Genomic DNA, 19,298 nt, shown 5'->3' on the forward strand with positions numbered 1-19,298 from the left:
AAGGGGTGGCCCTATTTCTAAGATGGCTTCCTTTTTTGTCATGAGCCAAAGCCCTCTGTCCTGAGTTGGTGTGTTTTCTGATATGTTACCATGTGTTGGGTTATTTGAACCTTTGGTGGGTATACTCAGAATCCCAGAGTCTAACTCTGCAGCTCTACAAATAAAGAGACTATGTACTGAAACAAATGGCTATTCTTTAGAACCAAGGACTCTCAATATATGTGGACTGATGTTATTGGGGGATTGAGACACAAGGACCACTCAGCATGATCAAAGTTCAAATTAGGCTTAGAGAGAAACACTGCTCACAGAACAGCCTCAAATGCACATAACAGGGATTTTTTATTAATTTATATTATGTATATAGTATTCTTCCTGCATGTATACCTGCATGCCAGAATTGGGCATCAGACCCTAGTATAGATGGTTGTGAGGCACAATGTGGTTGCTGAGAACTGAACTCAGGACCTCTGGAAGAGCAGTTATATTGACTGGCTTTGTGCATCAACTTGACACAAGCTGGAATTATCACAGAGAAAGGAGATTCCCTTGAGTAAATGCCTCCATGAGGCAGCTATTTCTCAATTAGTGATCATTGGTGAGAGGGCCCCTTGTGGGTGGTGCCATCCCTGGGCTGGTAGTCTTGGGTTCTATAAGAAAGCAAGCTGAGCAAGCCAGGGAAAGCAAGCTAGTAAGAAACATCTCTCCATGGCCTCTGCATCAGCTCCTGCTTCCTGACCTGCTTGGGTTCCAAGCCTGACTTCCTTTGGTGATGAACAGCAATATGGAAGTGTAAGCTGAATAAACCCTTTCCTCCCCAGCTTGCTTCTTGGTCATGATATTTTGTGCAGGAATAGAAACCCTGACTAAGACAGAAGACCATGCTCTTAAACTCGCAGATATCTCCCCAGCCCTACAGGGAGTTTTTAAAGACAACACAGAAAAACTACATCCTTGTTGCAGTTGCAGGGGAAAGTAAAGCAAGCAAACAGTTTAACAAGAGCCAAAAATATACAGTTAGCCAGGGCATTTCCACCTCGAGTTTCTAGAACATGGTTGGGGGCTTTCCAGGGCAGGGGTAAAAAAGATGCATTTGTGGGCCAGGGTCAGTTTCAGTTTAAACCAAGATGGCTTCAGCTGAGACAAAATAGAGTGATCTTTGACCTGTTACACTGTCACCAGTATTCAGAGACTTGTCTGGGAGGCACTAGCTAAAAAGCAGCCCCCACAGTGTCAGAAATAATCCATTTAAAGTCAAACATGAATTATGGCTTAGGATATGGTGAAATGACAAAGAAAACATCCACTAAGTCAAGGACATCAAACCACAGTTTCGTTAGGGAAAAACTAAAATAGTAGAGGTATTTGGGACTGCTGAATACAGATGAGTCTCTCCTTCATGACTTGCCCTTAGATCCTGAGGCAGCCGCAGTCCATACTCCACAACATCTTATAATTCTAGAAGTATCGAGATGTTACATGTAGGTGGTGGGGTGGCACAAGGTCATAACTGAGAAAAGATGACATAAGACACTCAAGTGTCTGGAGTGCCTTTGGTTTAAGAAGACACACACATGACACATGTCTGGTGCACTCAGGGGGCAGAAGATGGCAGTGGATGCTATGGAACCAGAGTTACAGACAGTCATAGCTGTCATGTGGGTACTGGGACTTGAACCTGGGTTCTCCAGAAGAGCAGCCCATGCTTCTAATCTCTGAGCCATCACTCCAGTCCCATTATGCGTGTCTTTTGACTAAATAAACAGCCAGTAAAATATTAATTATCTACCATAGAGCCTCTACACCACAGAATTGTGGCTCTCCTTGAGGAACTATTTCTACAGCAAGCGACCTTTGAGGTATGGTTCTTTACCACCTTTGCATAAAGCACTTTTGTGGAAGGAAGGTTCCACTCGAGCAAGCTAAAAGGTCTCCTTCTAACAAAATTGTAGGACATCTGAAAGACCTAAAAGATGAGAGAAACTAAGTCTCCAAGTCTTCCTGTTCACAGTTCAATGAACCTTTGCAGATTCTAATCAGCATCAATTTGTACAATTTCAGGCACGGAGCTGAACTGGGGTCAGTAGGCAGAGGATGACTTTGTATTTAAAGGAAAGTAACATTTTACCTGAGACACTAGGCCTCAAGTTGCTTTAAATGACTGTAGTGGTTTGAATATGCTTCACCCAGGGAGTGGCAGTGTTTGGAGGCGAGGCCTTGTTGAAGTAGGTATGTCACTGTGGGTGTGAGATTTAGGACCTTCCTCCTAGCTGCCTGGAAGCCAGTCTTCTCCTAAAGACCTTCAGATGAAGATTTAGAATTCTGAGCTCCTCCTGTACCATGCCTGCCTGTACATTGCCATGCTCCCACCTTGATGATAATGGATTGAACCTCTGAACCTGTAAGCCAGCCCCAATTAAATGTTGTCCTCAGGAGAGCTGCCTTGGTCATGGTGTCTGTTCATAGCAGTAAAACCCTAAGACAGTGACCTTCAAGCAGGAACAGCAGTGCTGGAGCTACCACAATACTCATCCTCAAGCTTCATCCAGAGTCCTAGTAACAGAAATAGTGTGGGACTGACACAAACCCACACATGTAGGCCAGGGGAATAAAACAGAGGTCCCAGAAATGATGCATATAGCTACAGCTGTCAAACTTTGACAAAGCTGTAAACAGACAAACAAACAACCCATATATTGGTACATTCAGGAAGACAGCCTCAGCCAGGAGGTAGAGGCCAGCCTGGTGTACAGAGAAAGTTACAGAACAGCTTGTCTCCAAAAATCAAAAAGAAAAAAAAAATGGAGGAAAAGAAGAGGAAGAGGAGGAAGAAGAGGAGAAGGAAGAAAAAGAGGAGGAGGAGAAAGATGAGGAGGAGGAAGAAGAAGAGGAAGAAGAGGAGGAGAAGGAAGAGGAAGAGAAAGAAGAAACAGCCTCTTTAATAAGTGGTACTAGGAAAGCTGGATTTCCACATCCAGGAAGATGATACTAGTATCTCTCACCCTATTTAAAACAAAGAAACCAAAAGCCATTTCAAAAATGGTTCAAAGCCTTTTGTTTTGTTTTGTTTTGTTTTTTGTTTTGTTTTGTTTTTTGTTTTTTGTTTTTTTTGTTTTGTTTTGTTTTGTTTTTCGAGACAGGGTTTCTCTGTGTAGCCCTGGCTGTCCTGGAACTCACTCTGTAGACCAGGCTGGCCTCGAACTCAGAAATCTGCCTGCCTCTGCCTCCCAAGTGCTGGGATTAAAGGCATGCGACACCACCGCCCAGCTCAAAGCCTTAATATTAAGACACAAAACTTTGATGAAAACATAATGGAAAAATACATACATAAATACACATGCACACACACATATACAACATAGCCAAGCATTTCTGAAAAGGAGTCCAGCTGCACAGGAAGATTCTCAAAAACTGACAAATTGGATTTCCTGGGATTAAGAACGTTCAGTGCAGCAGAGGAAGCAGTTGCCAGAATGAGGAGACACCTGAGTGATAGGGGGAGCTCTGACAGTTATACCTCAGATGCAGCATTAATACAGCATGTGTTATATTAATTATATTATTCATAGATGAGTTAGAGCCTTCACAAATTAAACATCATCCAATGGATTCAATAAGTGAGCTAATAAACCACATAGATTTCTCAGATGGAGAAATATAAATGACTGATAAATACTTTTAAAGATTTTCAATATGCTTGATCATCAGGGAAATGAACATTAAAACTGCTTTGAGATCCCATCTCACCCCCATCAGCATGGCTGCTGATAACCATGTGAAGCAACTGAGATCTGAAGAAGAAAATGGTATCTAATTCTATCTAGAAAGCTGCCTGCCTAAGTGTGAAACTGGTGAGTTATGAGCTGATAAGCACAAAGAGGAAGTAGGATAGTTATGTGGCACATAGATAGATACATGCATATATACATATGTAATAATAGATACATAAATACATGCATGCATATATATATAATAATAGTAGATACATACATGTATACATACATGTATGTACAATACTAGATAGATAGATAGATAGATAGATAGATAAAAATATAACAAACACAAAATAATTGACACTAACTTCCCTTTGTCTCCTGTTGACTTAGTATGTATCTTAGTTAGGGTTTTATTGCTATGGAGAGACGCCATGACCAAGGCAACTTTTATAAAGAAAAACATTTAATTGGGGCTGGACTGCAGTTTCGGAGGTTTAGTCCATTATTGTCATTCATGGTGGGAAGCATGGCAATGTACGGGCAGGCATCATGCTGGAGGAGCAGAAAATTCTAGATCCATATCAAGGGCAGTAGTAACAGACAGTGAGCCACTAGACCTGAATTGAGCTTCTGAGACCTCAAAGCTTACCCCCTAGTGATGCACTTCCTCCAACAAGGCCACACCTACTCCAACAAGGCCACACCTACTCCAACAAGATCACAGCTCCAATAATACCACTCCCTATGAGCCTACAGGGGCTATTGTTTTTCAAACAAACATACACAGTAATTATAAGCTTTTTGTTTCCACTGTGCTTAGTGGCAACTCTGGGGCTTACACTACCTGGGTTTAACTTATCACAGCTGAATTACATGCTACTTCATGAATGATGCAGAAGCATTGCAACAGCCTCATACACTCCCTTCCTTCTTTTGTGTTATTACACAAAATCTTAAGCATTTATTTTTAAATTGTGTATGCATGTGCCCATGTGTGTAACTGTAACTATTTATGCCCACCCTTTCTCTGAATAAGGACACAGAGACTTATTGTTTTTATTATTCTCAGTTATTCTAACCCGACAACACTAGCCTGCTCTACATCTCACTGTAAGGGTCTGAAAATTGCTGAAGGAAGACCCCAGATTCAGATAGTATGCAAAGACAAAGAGCGTTTACTCTGCAGAAACATCTAGCATGCAAGAGTTACCATTGTTTCCAAATAGCAACACTCAGAATCATTATAACAGGACTGCTTCATTGCTTCAGAGATAACAGCAGACTTCTAAAACTTAGGGCACATTCCAAGGGGTTACGAAAACCATTAATTGAAGCTTGTAAGGACCCCAGGTGCAAAAGCAGGATATAAGATATTGACTGAGTTTGACAAAACTTCAAAGATGGCTTAGTTATAATCTAAAACTTTTCCATGACCTTGCAACATAGTAACAAATGGTCAAAGTTAAGCCAGATAATTGCTCCTAGTGTATATACACGTAGGTGTTTTTCTGGTATAACCTCTTATTCTACTTATGACCTGATTAATGTGCAAACCTGCAGTGAGTTTTTTCTCTTACCATGTGAACACATGCTCTGGGAGTCTTACAAGTACTGAGAACAAAGGGCACAGATAAGTCCCCCTCCCCTTTTCTCCCAATATAGGGAAGAACAAAGCCTACCACTGTGTCACTTTGAGATGCTAACTGGATGCTGGGGAAGCCGGCCTTAAAGCAACTAGGTCAGGGGGATCATCTGCAGATTGCAGAAGCATAGATAGCAAATGGTCTGAAAGCTCCATGGCTTAGTTTCTGAATGGGATATGAAAAATGAACCCCTCACTTAACACATGGCCGACCTCCTGTCTATCTTAGTCTCATCCTGGCACCGACTTCTTCATCCTTGTCTGGCTGGTGATCTGGTTTCTGGTTCCCACCTGAGACCCTCTATTTTTGCCCAGAAGTCCCACCTTTACTCTCCAGCCCAGCTACTGGCCATTCAGGAGGTGATGAAGAACAATGTTTAGAAAATGCTAAGATTCGGGCTGGAGAGATGGCTCAGCAGTTAAGAGCTCTGACTACTCTTCTGGAGGTCCTGAGTTCAAATCCCAGCAATCACATGGTGGCTCACAACAACCATCTGTAATGACATCTGATGGGTCTTTGAAGACAGCTACAGTGTACTTACATATAATAAATAAACAAACCTTTGGGCTGGAGTTAGCCAGGCCTGAAGGGAAATGGTAAAAAAAAAAAAAAAAAAAAAAAGACAAGAAAAGAAAAAAAAAAAAGCAGACAGGATATGCTTCGTAATAATTACAATACCAAAGTCCAGCTGTAATCAGATCTCTGCCAGCACAGAGATTAGCATTTGAACAATACAAGAATAGTCTTTACACAGTGCTCAAACAGTTCACAAAAACATTACTCCAATGAGCACCTCTCAGGTGCTCACCAAGGCCAGAGACAGGGAACTGGAGTTACCAGGGCCTGTGAGGAGCCACCCATGGGTGCTGGGAGTCAAAGCCAGGTCCTCTACAAGACCGTGCTCTGAGTCCCTGAGCCGTCTTTCCAGCCCCCTGTAATTATCACAATTTTTTCTTTCTATACATTATAAGCACCATAATATAGTTGTATCTTTATCTTTTTAGTAATTTTTGAATACTGAGAAAGATAAATTACCTTTTAATATTCACGTAATTACTCCTGAAGTATAGGCTTTATTTATGTGACTGTAAGTGTCAGTCTGGTACAAAGTTCCATCAGCCTTTAACATTTCATGTGACAAAGATCTCCTGGAGACAAAATCCTCCTTTTATTGCTTTGTTTCACTAGAAAAGGACACCATTCTTTTCTATCAACTAGGTGAAGTGTGTGTGTGCGTGTGTGTGTGTGTGTGTGTGTGTGTGTGTGTGTGTGGTGTGTGTGTGTGTGTTGAATTCTAGGTTGACAGCCTTTTTCTTTCAACACTGTACAATCCGGAAAATAAGAATTTTAAAGAAAAATGACTATGGTGGTATGGAAAATATACTGAAATGGGAAGTCTGAAACCATAGAAAAACAGGTTTTGAACTAGAAAACATATCCTGACGCCGTTAACCGTGTTAACCATGTGTATGTAATAAGCGCACATGCAGTAGGCACACACAGCAGATGAAGGTCTGCAAGTACCTTCAGGAGTTACACTGGTTAGTTTTCAACTCTGAGCTCAGGAGGTGAGATCCTCATAAAAGCTTCACTCTCACTATCCTTTCCCTAGATCTGTGTGAATCTGTGCTCCTTCCCCAGGCTTTCCACATTTCCACAGCAGGGAAGCAGGGAACACCTTCAGGCTGACAAGGCTGTAAGTCACTGCAGGGAGGAGCCAACAAGGATGGGGGCTTAGCTGGAAAAGGGCAGCTAACAATCGGATCAAAAAAAAAAAAAAAATGAGTTCAATCTGGCAACATGCCTGCAAAAGGCCAGAAAATCCTAGCAGTTTCGTTTTCCCCCAAAACAAACACTCCAACAGCTAGAAGGATTGAGCCAGTTCGATGTGACTACTGCTAGCCAAACCCAAGTTGTAGCCTGGAGCCGGGGCTGCTCCCCTGGGCCTCACAGGCGGGTGACCAATCCACAAGTGCAACACCACCGGGCCACAGACCTGAACGATCTGGATCGGAGGCTGGATTCTGGAAGAAAAGAGAGTTTTTATTACATTTGAACTGTTTCCAAATTCTGCTTTCTGAAGCGGCCCTGGGAAGGCGATCTAGAGAACTCCTCGGAGTCTTTTCACACAGATTGGAAACAGTGAATGAGTGTCCAGGTGCGACCTGCGAGGGGGCCAGGGACAGACGGGAGGCGGGCACCAGAGGGAAGGGCCTGAAGAAGAGTTTATCTCCTTTTGAATATGTTTTATCCTGTCTTGTGTAAATTATATGAAGAGATTCCATAAACAGGTTGATTAGTTAGTAAATAGATACAGACAGATGGGCCGGTGACAGACGGAACACTAGAATATAGGAAGAGCGAGGAGGAAAGAGGAAGAAAGAAGTGGGGAGAAGGCGGAGACCAAAAGAAACTAGAAACACCAAGAACCATCCGAAAGCCCAACATAGCTAAGGTTCAGAATTACTAAAGTTTAGTTCATTAAGCACATTCTGAGTTTCAAGGTTCCCGGTATTTTTTAGGCTTCCTATTGGTTTCTTCCCGCGCCCGGGAGAAGGCGGGTGGGGAGCCAACCAGTGAAAAGGAAAGGCGGGAATTCAATGCCACATTCGCGCGCGGTGGGATCTGGAGCGCGGGCTGGGATCTGGAGCTCCTGCTGGCATCTGGAGTGCACAGGATCTGGACGACAGGCTCGGATTCTTCGCGAAGTGCTTAGAGACCCTCAGTTCCCTCCACCCTAACCGAGGCCTAGTCCACCAGATCTGGGACCGGGTGGCCTGAGCAGCCCAGAAGCCAAGGTAACATCTGTGTGTCTTTCCTGCCTGAAGGCCGGGATATTTTATCAAACTCAGCGACTAGTTCCTTTTAAAGTAGGTGCTGAGGACTCGAGGAGCGTCAGGGTGAAAGGGAATGATCCGGGTGGATGAGAGCCTGACCAGCCCAGCACAGGAGAAGGGGGACGCAGAGAAGCGAAGGGATAAGGGAGGGAGTCTGTCTCTGTCTCTCTGTCTCTCTCTGTGTGTCTCTGTCTGTCTTTCTTGCTTGCTCACTCACTGCCTGGCTGGCTGGCTCTTGCGCACTCTCAACAGGAAGTCTCTGAGCTGGCAGAACCTGTTACCCTTAGCAGATGCATGTTAGAATATAAGCTTCAGGCCCCAAGGTTCCGTTTTGAAATTACAGTGTTGACAGGGATTCTGCAGATGCGACTGACAACCCCTCCCTCCAAGATACTGTCTTTAAGGAAGGAGCAAAGAGGTAGAAACAGAATTGTTACTATCTAACCCAGAGTTTATAATCTAGAAACTATTGGAAAAGAGCCAAAGACCCCGTGATTTCAGTTTCCCAAATATCACGGGTTCTCCAGCCTGTTTCCTTTCTGTCCCAGTTCTGCCCCAAGATGATCAGTCTCAATTTGTTTTGCCCAGTGTACTGCCCCAGCCCATCCAGAGTCTTGTGTGTTCCACTCTTACTTTCCATTTCCACACACATTTATCAGAGGCCTAATCTTTCACCGACTGTTTATATGGTTGTATAAGGGAGACAAGCTCACCTTTCTGCCGTTCTCACGGAATGGTGCCATTGCTATAGACCAGTTGTCCCACCAGCCCCTACAATCGTTTAACATTGGCAGACATCCTCTAGTACAGCTTTATTCGGTGTCATGTGACATTTTTAGGATTTTACTCCCGAAAAAAAAAATACTCAATTATATATAGATCTGGAGAGATGACTCAGCCGTTAAGAACATTTCTGGTTCCTGCAGAAGACCCAGGTTCAATTCCCAGCACTCACATAGCAGTGAGCAACTCTCATAACAGGTCCCAGAGGATCTGATGTCCTTTTCTGACCAGGCACTAGGCGGGTGATGTACAGACATACATACAAGTAAAATACTCATATACCACTGAGCCATCTCTCCAGGACCATTGTCTTTAATTTTTATGCAAATATTATCATAATGTAATACCTTGCTATAGAATTGTTTTTTCAAGACATTATTACATATTACAGATGTGTAGATTTGTGTATGTTGGATGCATGAAGACATAGTGTAATGGCACTCACCTTCACCTTGATGGGATATGGGATCTCCTAGGAGAAAGGCCTCCAGGCACACACATGAGAAAGGGGGTTGCATTAGAAAACTTCCCTCCTATCATAACCTAACCTCCATCAGGCCCGCTGTTTGCCTTTCTCCTCTCCTTCACCTTCTCCTCCCAGTTCCTGGACCACCATCATTTCCAAACCTTGATGCTCGGGATTCTGTTGTTTTAGTCCCTCAGCCTCTTGCTCCATCTTTAAGTTCTCACTTCTGTTCTGGCTCTCTCTCTCTCTCTCTCTCTCTCTCTCTCTCTCTCTCTCTCTCTCTCTCATCCATGGTAAATATTGTTAGCATTCCCATCTTAAAGAGAACCTTCAACTTCTCTTTCTTTGTGTTCATTTCTGTGCCTCTCATTTCTTTAGTAAGTCTGTCTAGTGGCTTTTCTCTACCTGGTTTTCATTTCTCAATCCATTGTGACAATTCATAGAGTTTTGCTTACTAGACATCTATGAGCCAAAGCATCTGGGGGCTTTTCAAAGTCACCACTTATGTCATTTCACTAAACACCCTTCCCACCACCACCCTGCCATGCCACCAGACAGGGTTTCTCTGTGTAGTCTTGGCTGTCCTGGAACTTGTTCTGTAGAGCAGGCTAGCCTTGGACTCAGAGATCCTCCTGCCTCTGTCTCCCAAGTGCTGGGATTAAAGGCGTGTACCACCACTGCCTGGCATTTCACTAAATCATTCAGTAAGACTTCCTAATCTCTATGTGCAGCACTCATCAGCAGCTTATAAACCTGGAGAGTCTGAGCAGGCTGCCTTGAGCTCTGTGCCCTGAGACCATGATCCTCTGCTTTTCGCCCACCTCTGGGTTTTCACATCCTGTTTCACATCTCCTTCCAGTATAGCCTTCTTTTATCTCTTAATTTATTAGAAATATGTTCCAAGCTGTGATATCTCACTCCATGGCACACCCTTGGATTTATTGATTCCTCCTGGTCCTGTACCTCAATGCTGATGGCTTCACCCTGACAATTCTGGTAACTAGGTGACATTATCTCCTCCAGAGAGCATTACCAAAGTACAGTTTAATAGCCAAATTCGTTCAGACCCCCCATCAATATGTTTTCCCTCCTATAGCCCATGTCGCATGTGATGATAAGTTCTACTTTCTTTCTTTCTTTTTTTTTTTTTGTTTTTTGTTGTTGTTGTTGTTGTTGTCGTTGTTTTTCGAGACAGGGTTTCTCTGTGTAGCTCTGGCTGTCTTGGAACTCACTCTGTAGACCAGGCTGTCCTCGAACTCAGAATCTGCCTGCCTCTGCCTCCCAAGTGCTGGGATTAAAGGCGTGTGCCACCACTGCCCGGCATAAGTTCTACTTTCATTGCCCCCTCAAAACAATTTCTAAGGAGAAAGGACTATTTTTTATCTTACTTGATATTTTATTGCTTTGACAGAATATATTGGCTCATATTAAATATGTTTCAATAAGTAGATGAGTGAATTGTGTTCATGTGAGAATTAACTTTTTAGTAAAAGTAAAACAAATGTTTGGATTGTTTGACTGTAGGGTCAGCATGGAGACACATCCCTCCTTAGAGGTGAAACAGTCTTACCCAGACTTGATCATCTATGTAGGAGAAGTGACTATCGGAGAAAAAGATCGAAATAAAATGGACTCAGAGAAGAGAAGGCAGGAGAAGACAAGAATTACAGAGGCTGCTTGTGCTCTGTTAAACTCCGGAGGAGGAGTGATTGCTATGCAAATGGCCAGCAAGAGTGAGCATCCTGTGGAGATAGGACTGGACTTGGAACAGTCTTTGAGGGAGCTTGTTCCAGCCTCTGATTTGCAGGCTTTCTTTGCAACCAAGCAACAAGAGGACCAGTTTTACATTTTTGTTAAATCTTGGAGCTGCAGCCCTGAAGATGATTCTACTAAGCCTCGAATTTGCAGCCTGGCCTCTTCCCTGTACCGTCGATTTTTAAGTTCTAAGGTTGCCATGGATTCAAGAGTTGCTTTTGAGTTTCTGGAGGACAAGAAGAGGTGTGTCAAATGCAGTCCTACTGATGACAGAGCGCCACATGCTAAAATTCCCAGAGCCATTTGTCAGAACAGCTTTGAATCAAATCAGGCTTTTGAAATTTTCCAAAGCGAGAGACTTGAATTTGGCCAACACTTGCTTTTTTGTGAATCCGAATTTGTAGAGTTTAAAAATTTCTCTCCCGAGGAAAAAAAAAAAAGAAAAAGAAAAAAGAAATTCTCTACCAAACATGCCTACGAATATATAAAAGATACAATTCCAAAGTACATCTCTGCATTTGCAAACACCCAGGGAGGCTATCTTTTCTTTGGAGTGGGTGATAAGAGTAAGACAGTCCAGGGATGCCAAAAAAACAAAGTTGACCGTGAGTCTTTGAAAACAGTGGCAAATGAAGCAATATCCAAGTTGCCAGTTTTCCACTTTTGTTCATCTAAAGACAAGGTGTCTTATGAGACCAGAGTCATAGATGTGTTTAAAGAGGGAAGTTTGTATAGTTATCTCTGTGTGATCAAAGTAGAGAAGTTCTGCTGTGCAGTGTTCTCAGAGGCCCCCGTTTCATGGATGGTAGACAAGGAGAAAGGTGTCTACAGCTTGAAGACCGAGGAATGGGTACGCATGATGGTGGATGTTGGCCCAGGTAAGAGTTTTGCCTTCTCAGTCCTTTCTGCCTCTTTTGAATTCCTCTGTATCCTTCAAGCTCTGGAAATCTGAGTTCATTACACCCACTGAAGTTGGCTCTCCACTTTTTGCTTTGTTTTGTTGGTTTCAAGACAGTGTTTCTCAATGTAGCCTTTGGCTGTCCTGAAATTTGTTCTGTAGACAGGCTGGACTCAAATTCACAGAGATCCACCTGCCTCTGCCTCCCAAGTACTGTGATTAAAGGCCTATGCCACCACCATCTGGCATATATTGTTTATTGTATCCTACTACTGAAAGGGTTTTGTGGCAAAAGAGGAGGACCAAGGAACGCCACAAAATCATGCCATGCAAATGTTGGGAGTGATATCCAAATGGTTTGCCTCTGAGTGGGGTTGGAAAAGAGAGAAAGCAGGCCATGATGGTGCCGGCTTTATATTGGGTATTGAGCACTCAAATCATAATTATGGCAATGGTAGAAATATCTTTTAGTGATGACAGGGCTGCTGGCACCGAGTCACTGAGTGGAGTGGGGGGGTGGGAGCACCTGGATCTGGAATGTAGGCAGTTCTTTTGGCTAGTAATGATTTCAGCTTGGTATGAAGAATGGTTGCTAGCTTAATCAATCTAGTTTAGACAGTAAGTAATTTCCCCTTAAGAACTGATTGATTGTTGGTAGGAGTGGAGAGGCTATTTGCCTGGGGCATTGTGATTGTTATAAGGGTGACATGGCTCCTGGAACAAGTGGGCATTTTTCCAGTAGATGATTTAATACAGAGGGCAAATTAATCACAAAATGTAGTCTGAAAGCAAAATGCAGTTTGTAATGTTAAGCTGAGCCCTTCAAGCTGGGCCCTTTAGCACTTAGCCTGGTTGGAAGAAAAACCCAGTGTGATTGGAGAAGAAAAAAGCCTACTAACATTGCAGAAAGCAGAGGAGGAATTCACCTGGAATTGTCTCCAGAGCAACCATCCATTCTTTCAGTTCGGCTGGACACCCAGAGAGACTTGGGAGACTCTGGAGCAAGCAACCACTTCACAGGAAGTGAACATAAGAAAAACTAGGAAAGAGAAAGGAGGGTCTTTGAATTGAAGGGTATTTAAGACAGTGTGGAAAAGGAGCTTTTGTCTTCTGGGATGTTGGTGGATTAGGATGGTCAGTTGGGTGCTTTCTCTGTCTCTCTGAGCTAGCAGGCTTTCACCACAGTGTCTGGCTACTAAGTCTTCATTTGGTAAATCGAACATTTGGGATTTTGTTTTAAAAACAACAACTTATTAATTGTTTAATTAGAGTTTTTTTTTTTAATTTGTTGTTGAAGACACATAGAGAAGACATTGATAAAACAGGATGCAACTAGTAAAAACAGGAAAACGAGAAGCAGGAGTCAGGAAGGGCAGTATCCAACTCCCTAGTCTCAAAGGCCCAGGAGCTGGCTCATCAAGTTGTTCATTACAGTTTTGGAGATCTGTTTGAAGTTGTTGGGTTTTATTTTTTACTCCACCAATTGATTGACATGGAAGCAGCATTCCTCTTGGAGGAAGAGGTATTTCAGCTATAAGAAGATCCAGTGCTCATCAGTTTGGGAGAACCAGCAGGGAGCCAGGGTGGGTTGATGAGGAGAGCCAGCAGCTAGAGAGGGAGAAGGGGAGACCAAAGGTTCTGGAGGAAGGGCAGGAGCTGTGGGTGGAAGCCAGCAAAGCGGGGGCTTGTCAGAGGGATCAAAAGCAGGGGAGGAATCATTTTGTTCAGACTTCTAAGCTAGAAGGAGCTGAGTTGGGGAACAGGAAGAACAGAGAGAAGACTTGGAGTGGAGGTAAAAGAAAACTTTGATATAGGGACTCTCCATTTCCTTGATCGCTGATGGCAGTTGTAAAGGACTGTTTACCTGCTGATGAAATTGTCACCCACCATCATTGTATCTTGACCCCTCTGTCCCTTAGTGCCCAGTAGTGTTTTATGAAATTCAATGCACTGACATACAGTGCATATATATTCACTGCTGGCTGGGCCAGTGCTTCTGACAAGCTCATGCCTACCACACCCTTGGTTATCTTCAGGTTGTGGGCTCTACTCAGGGCAGGCTACCACAGACTACACCTTCACTTTCTTTAATTTTTTAAAAAATTATCCTTGAATGTATCCTTGCAAGTACATATTTGCACCGTGTGCATGTGCTTGTGGAGTCTAAAGAGATCAAAAGAGGCCATTGTATACTCAGAACTGGAGCTATGAATGGTTGTGAACCACCATGTAGGTGCTGGGAACCTTGGTCCTCTCCAAGATCAGCCGGTGCTCTTGACCTCTGAGCCATCTCTCCATTGCCAACCTTCACTTTCTGTGTGAGGCCTCCTGCTACCTGAACTATTTGGCATGTTCACCTTCCATCGCTGTCTCCTACCCTGGAACTGTAGCAGGCTGACACCAGGAGCCCTGATCTGAGTTCTTACTGTCAGGATCGCAGGGTACCAACCAGCTCAGTACCAACCAGTGATTCTCTATCATAGAGTTGTCAATCAGTGAACTGACAAAATGGTCCTAGTCTCTTTGTGGTTTCTGACTTCTTTCCAACTCGCCCCTCCCCACCCTCAGCCCCGCCCCGGAATAGAGCCTACGCTTTGTTACTCTGACTCTTTACATTTGCTGTGTCTCACAGAGGCAGCTTCCAATGAGCAATCTTCCCTCAATGACCTGTCCAAAGATTTTGAATGTCAGCTGAGTCTATCCAACAGCCCTCCACGCTGCAGACCAGTGTATTCTAAAAAAGGACTGGAACATAAGGTTGACCTGCAAGAGCGATTATTTCAAGGTAAGAACAGACAGTGTTTCCATTAAGAGAAAGAGACCATTTAATAACTTTGGTTAAAATGCAGTCAGTGAGATGGCCTTCTGGGACACCACATTTATGAAGCAGCAGTGCTACAAACCTCATGAAAATGGGGTGCAGGTACCCTTGAAATCATCTAACAAAGTACTAGCAAAATCTGATAGTTAAATGTGCAGAGGCCGAGGCCCCCACCAGGGATTTAAATCATATCATTCCCAGGGGCAAGACTTAAGCATATGCACTTGAGGCACCTTCTTAAGGAGTTCTGATCCTGTATCTGGAACTCACTGATCCAGTACAGCCATAGCAAAAGCCTCGCATGGGAAACACAGTGATAGAATTGGCCCCTCAGTCAGCTTTTAAGGATGGAGGGAAAACATAAACATTCATATGGCAGATAAGAGCGCACTGAGGAGCCATTAGTAATTTGTCTTGAGAGAAGGTAGTGAGACAGAGTCACCAGGGTCTAGTCTTGGTACAAAGTAATCACTTCAGACCATGGATAATGTTAGACTTCAACTAAGTTTTGTCTAAGGAAAGATCCAGGTTTCTGAAGGTAGGAAATAGCTTCTTTAACATTGCACTTGGAACATACGTGAGATCTATTAATCACATCTGATGCAGAGACATCCTGTGTATGGTATAAGCATTTATTTGTGCCCTGATAATTAATATATTAGAAGGACCTTAGATTTCCTTTCAAAATTAATTTACCTGAGCTCCTTATTATTAGCTTATCAGAATTGTTTTTAAACTTTCCACAAAGGAATCTGATGCAAGAATGACTACTTTTTTTAAAAAAACTTTTAAGGCTCAATAAATTTCATTTTGGTTGATGCAGATCTTTCTAAGATAATGGGAGGGCAACATCTTTCCATCAGCTTGGGGGGATATGACTGAAGGAGAATGTATACACATGGAGTTTCTCCTGCTTGTCTTTCGTAGACTACACATAAGGCTTAGTGCTCCTTTTTATTTTTAAACTTTTTTATAAATCTAATCTTTTTTCAGAATAGAGTTTTTCATACAATATATTCTAATCAAGATTTCCCCTCCCCCAACTCCACCCAGATCCTTTCTCACCTCCTGCTCCACACTCAACTCCACAGCCTTCTATCCTCTCTCTCATTAGAAAACAAACAGGCAACTAAAACAAACAAACCAGAATAGAACAAACTGGAGTGGAGAGAAGGAACCTAAGACAAAGAACAAGAAACACATACATAGAAAATACACATACACACAATCTCACACACATCTCATAAGAACACAAAATCAGAAACCATAATAAATAAGCAAAGGACCTATGAGGTAATATATATGCATATGTATATGATATGCATATCCCCAGACAAAGTATATGACACAAAAACCTTTCAAAAATGTTATTGTCTTGTTCTATATTGGCCAACTGCGTACTTCTCTATTTTAAACATAATACGTGAGTTGTTTGAAACAATACAAGAACTTATTTGAAGTCTTGTCGATTCTTTTCATCTCCAGTGTCACCAGACTGCTTAAAGTACACTCCTGAATCGCTCTGGAGGGAGCTGTGTTCCCAGCATGAGAGACTAGAGACTTTGATAAACCAGCAAATGTGTTCTTTCTCCTGTGGTCTGCTGATCCTCTCTAGAAGCTGGGCTGTGGACCTAAACTTGAAAGGGAAGCAGGGAGTCATCTGTGATGCTCTGCTGATTGCAGAGAATAGCCCCCCGACACTCTACACCATCGTTGGGGAGCAGGATGAGCAAGATCAGGACTACTGCACCCGCACTGCCTTTACTCTGAAGCAGAAGCTGGTGAACACTGGGGGCTACACTGGGAGAGTGTGTGTCATGACCAAGGTTCTCTGCCTGAGTTCTCAGAATACTGAGACCAATGGGGGCTCAGTCTCTCCTATTGATTACCCACACTCCTATAACCTTGAAAACATCCAGGAAATGCAGGCCTTGCTTCAGGCCCTTGTGATTGTCTTGCTCAACTTCAGGTCTTTCTTGAGTGACCAGCTTGGCTGTGAAATTTTGAATCTTCTCACAGCCCGACAGTATGAGATACTCTCAAAAAGTCTCCACAAAACCAGAGAGCTGTTTGTGCATGGCTTGCCAGGCTCAGGGAAGACGATCATGGCCATGAAAGTCATGGAAAAGATCAGAAACACATTTGACTGTGAAACAGATAGCATTCTCTACATCTGTGAAAATCAGCCATTGAGGGACTTCATCCGGTAAGTGTTTGGATCTTGGTCTGTGTGTTTTCAATCCAGGTTGAACTTTTCTATTATGTTACCCTGATTCTTGGAAATCAGTCAGTAAAATGATCTGAGACAGCAGTGCTGTGTTTCTGGGAATATGATACAGTCAGAGAAACACCTAATTTCTTTTTCCACTGTTACAGGGCAAAAAATATCTGCCAGGCAGTAACCCGGAAAACATTCATGAAATATAACTTTGAAACGGAGAAAATCAAACACATTATCATTGATGAAGCCCAGAATTTCCGCGCCGAGAATGGTGACTGGTATGAGAAAGCAAAAGGAATCACTCCTAAAATTCTCTGGATCTTTCTGGACTATTTTCAGACCAGTCACTTGCAGAAGAGTGGCCTCCCAGATTTCCCAGATCAGTTTCCAAAGGAAGAGCTCACACTAGTGGTACGAAATGCAGATAAAATAGCTGAGTTCCTACAACAAGAATTGAAGACAATTAGAGATAAGCCTCCATACAGCATCCCTCCAGAGTCCCTAAATATGCTCCATGAATTTAACTGGTCCCAAGGTGTATCAGGCACCTGTGAGCTTATATACTTGAGTTTGGGAAAGATGGTGAGCTATGTAGCAGATAAGTGTGATTTTTTCTTGAGTAATGGCTATTCTCCCCAAGATATTGCAGTGCTTTTCAGCACAGACAATGACAAGAAAGCCTATGAGCTTATGTTCCTGAGAGAAATAAGGAAGAGGAGAGTGTCTCAGAGGAATGTTGCCTCTGTCTGTCTTTCTAACATGTTTGACAGCATCCGTCGATTCTCAGGCCTGGAAAGAAGCATTGTGTTTGGTATTAATCCCTATGCAACTGAGAAGCCGATTTTTCACAACCTATTGCTCTGCCTAGCTTCCAGAGCGAGGAAACATCTGTATATTCTGAAGTTTCCTACCCTTTCAACTCCTGAGGGGCATAGCTCAACAGTTGCATGTTTGAATGAGATGTATGAGGTCATAGGTTCAATCACTGATGATGAGATAGTAAAATCTAGTTGAGGTCCTTCAGGACAAGAAGAAAGATAAAGATACAACAGAGCCTTGTTCTCTAGTTTTCGAAAATGTAGAAAAAAATAACAATGGATATTGTAACTAACTGAGGCTGAAAACAGAGTTGGGGAGATGGCTGGCAAGATGATGTACACATGACATATGCTATGGGAATTTTGAGACTACAATGAAGACGACACAATACAGTAAGTCGTATCTGATTATTACAACAGACTTCCATTTTAAATTGAAAAATACATTTATTAAAATATTTTATAAAGATAAATAAAAACACTAAAAATGCAGTACTAAGTAGTACTGGATAGTCTGGTTCTTTCCACCTAAGTACCAGCTTTCCACAATCTTGCAGGCAGCCAGATTAAGAAGCCAATGGAAGAAGACAGTGCACTTGGATTCTGCGGTATCCTTGCAGCTCTGTTCTTTGTACTGCTTGAGGTTTAAAGAAAAGAGGAGGAGGAAGAGGAGGAGGGGGAGGAGGGGGATAAACTGACCAGATCAGTACTTGGAATGATTGCATTCAAAGACAATGAGTCTGGAAGACACAAAGAAGGAAGGAAAGAGAAATGCACACAAGATAGATGAAACCCTGACCCCCACACACATGGGAAGAAATTCAGCAGAGGAGAAGGAAGAACAAGTCAGAAGAGTAGGACAAATCAGAAGAAACTTGGATGGAAAGGTTGATTCAGGGTCTTCAGGATTTGGAGAGGAGACACACAGTGGGCATTTGAGCAGTGGGAGGGATGCTTAGGGAAGCTGATGAACTAGAGATGCTTTGGGAGGCTAATTTACTGTAGTTTGCCTTGATGGCTATTTTATCTGATGTTGCCATGACAACTTAGCTTTCTTTTTCTTGCCATTTTTCTAACATACATTTGCCCATCTTCTGACACTGAACCCGTCTCTGTTGGTGGTTTTAGATAGAACTCTTAAGTGTATCTTCACATTTATTATACTTGAAGCCAATCTACAAGTCTCTGACTTTTATTTAATAAGTGTGCTTTACTGATGTGTAAAAACATGAGCTTCTGATGGGGAACAAAGTGAGAAAAGGTTACAAAGTAATGTGAGAATATCACATTTTTTGGAAGACAAAGAGTACCTTTTCATGTTACATATGTGCACACATAAG

General features: G+C 42.8%; 1 protein-coding gene across 2 annotated transcripts in view; it reads left to right on the forward strand.

The window, feature by feature from the left end:
* LOC117711002 (schlafen family member 9-like) overlaps positions 1-18,453 on the forward strand; it is a 28,368-nt gene extending 9,915 nt beyond the window's left edge. Inside the window, exons 1-6 of one of the 2 annotated variants that reach the window (XM_034506366.3) lie at positions 7,218-7,517; positions 7,882-8,157; positions 10,970-12,078; positions 14,731-14,883; positions 16,405-17,125; positions 17,296-18,453. In XM_034506366.3, coding sequence (XP_034362257.1) covers positions 10,977-12,078; positions 14,731-14,883; positions 16,405-17,125; positions 17,296-18,154 — 2,835 coding nt within the window. In that variant the 5' untranslated portion in view covers positions 7,218-7,517; positions 7,882-8,157; positions 10,970-10,976 and the 3' untranslated portion in view covers positions 18,155-18,453. Of the gene's footprint in view, positions 1-7,217; positions 7,518-7,881; positions 8,158-10,969; positions 12,079-14,730; positions 14,884-16,404; positions 17,126-17,295 lie in introns of those variants that run through there. The other variant, XM_076936164.1, reaches the window with a different exon arrangement.
* The last annotated feature ends 845 nt before the right edge of the window (positions 18,454-19,298 follow it).

The sequence above is a fragment of the Arvicanthis niloticus genome, chromosome 6, assembly GCF_011762505.2.
Source record: "Arvicanthis niloticus isolate mArvNil1 chromosome 6, mArvNil1.pat.X, whole genome shotgun sequence".
Taxonomy (NCBI): domain Eukaryota; kingdom Metazoa; phylum Chordata; class Mammalia; order Rodentia; family Muridae; genus Arvicanthis; species Arvicanthis niloticus.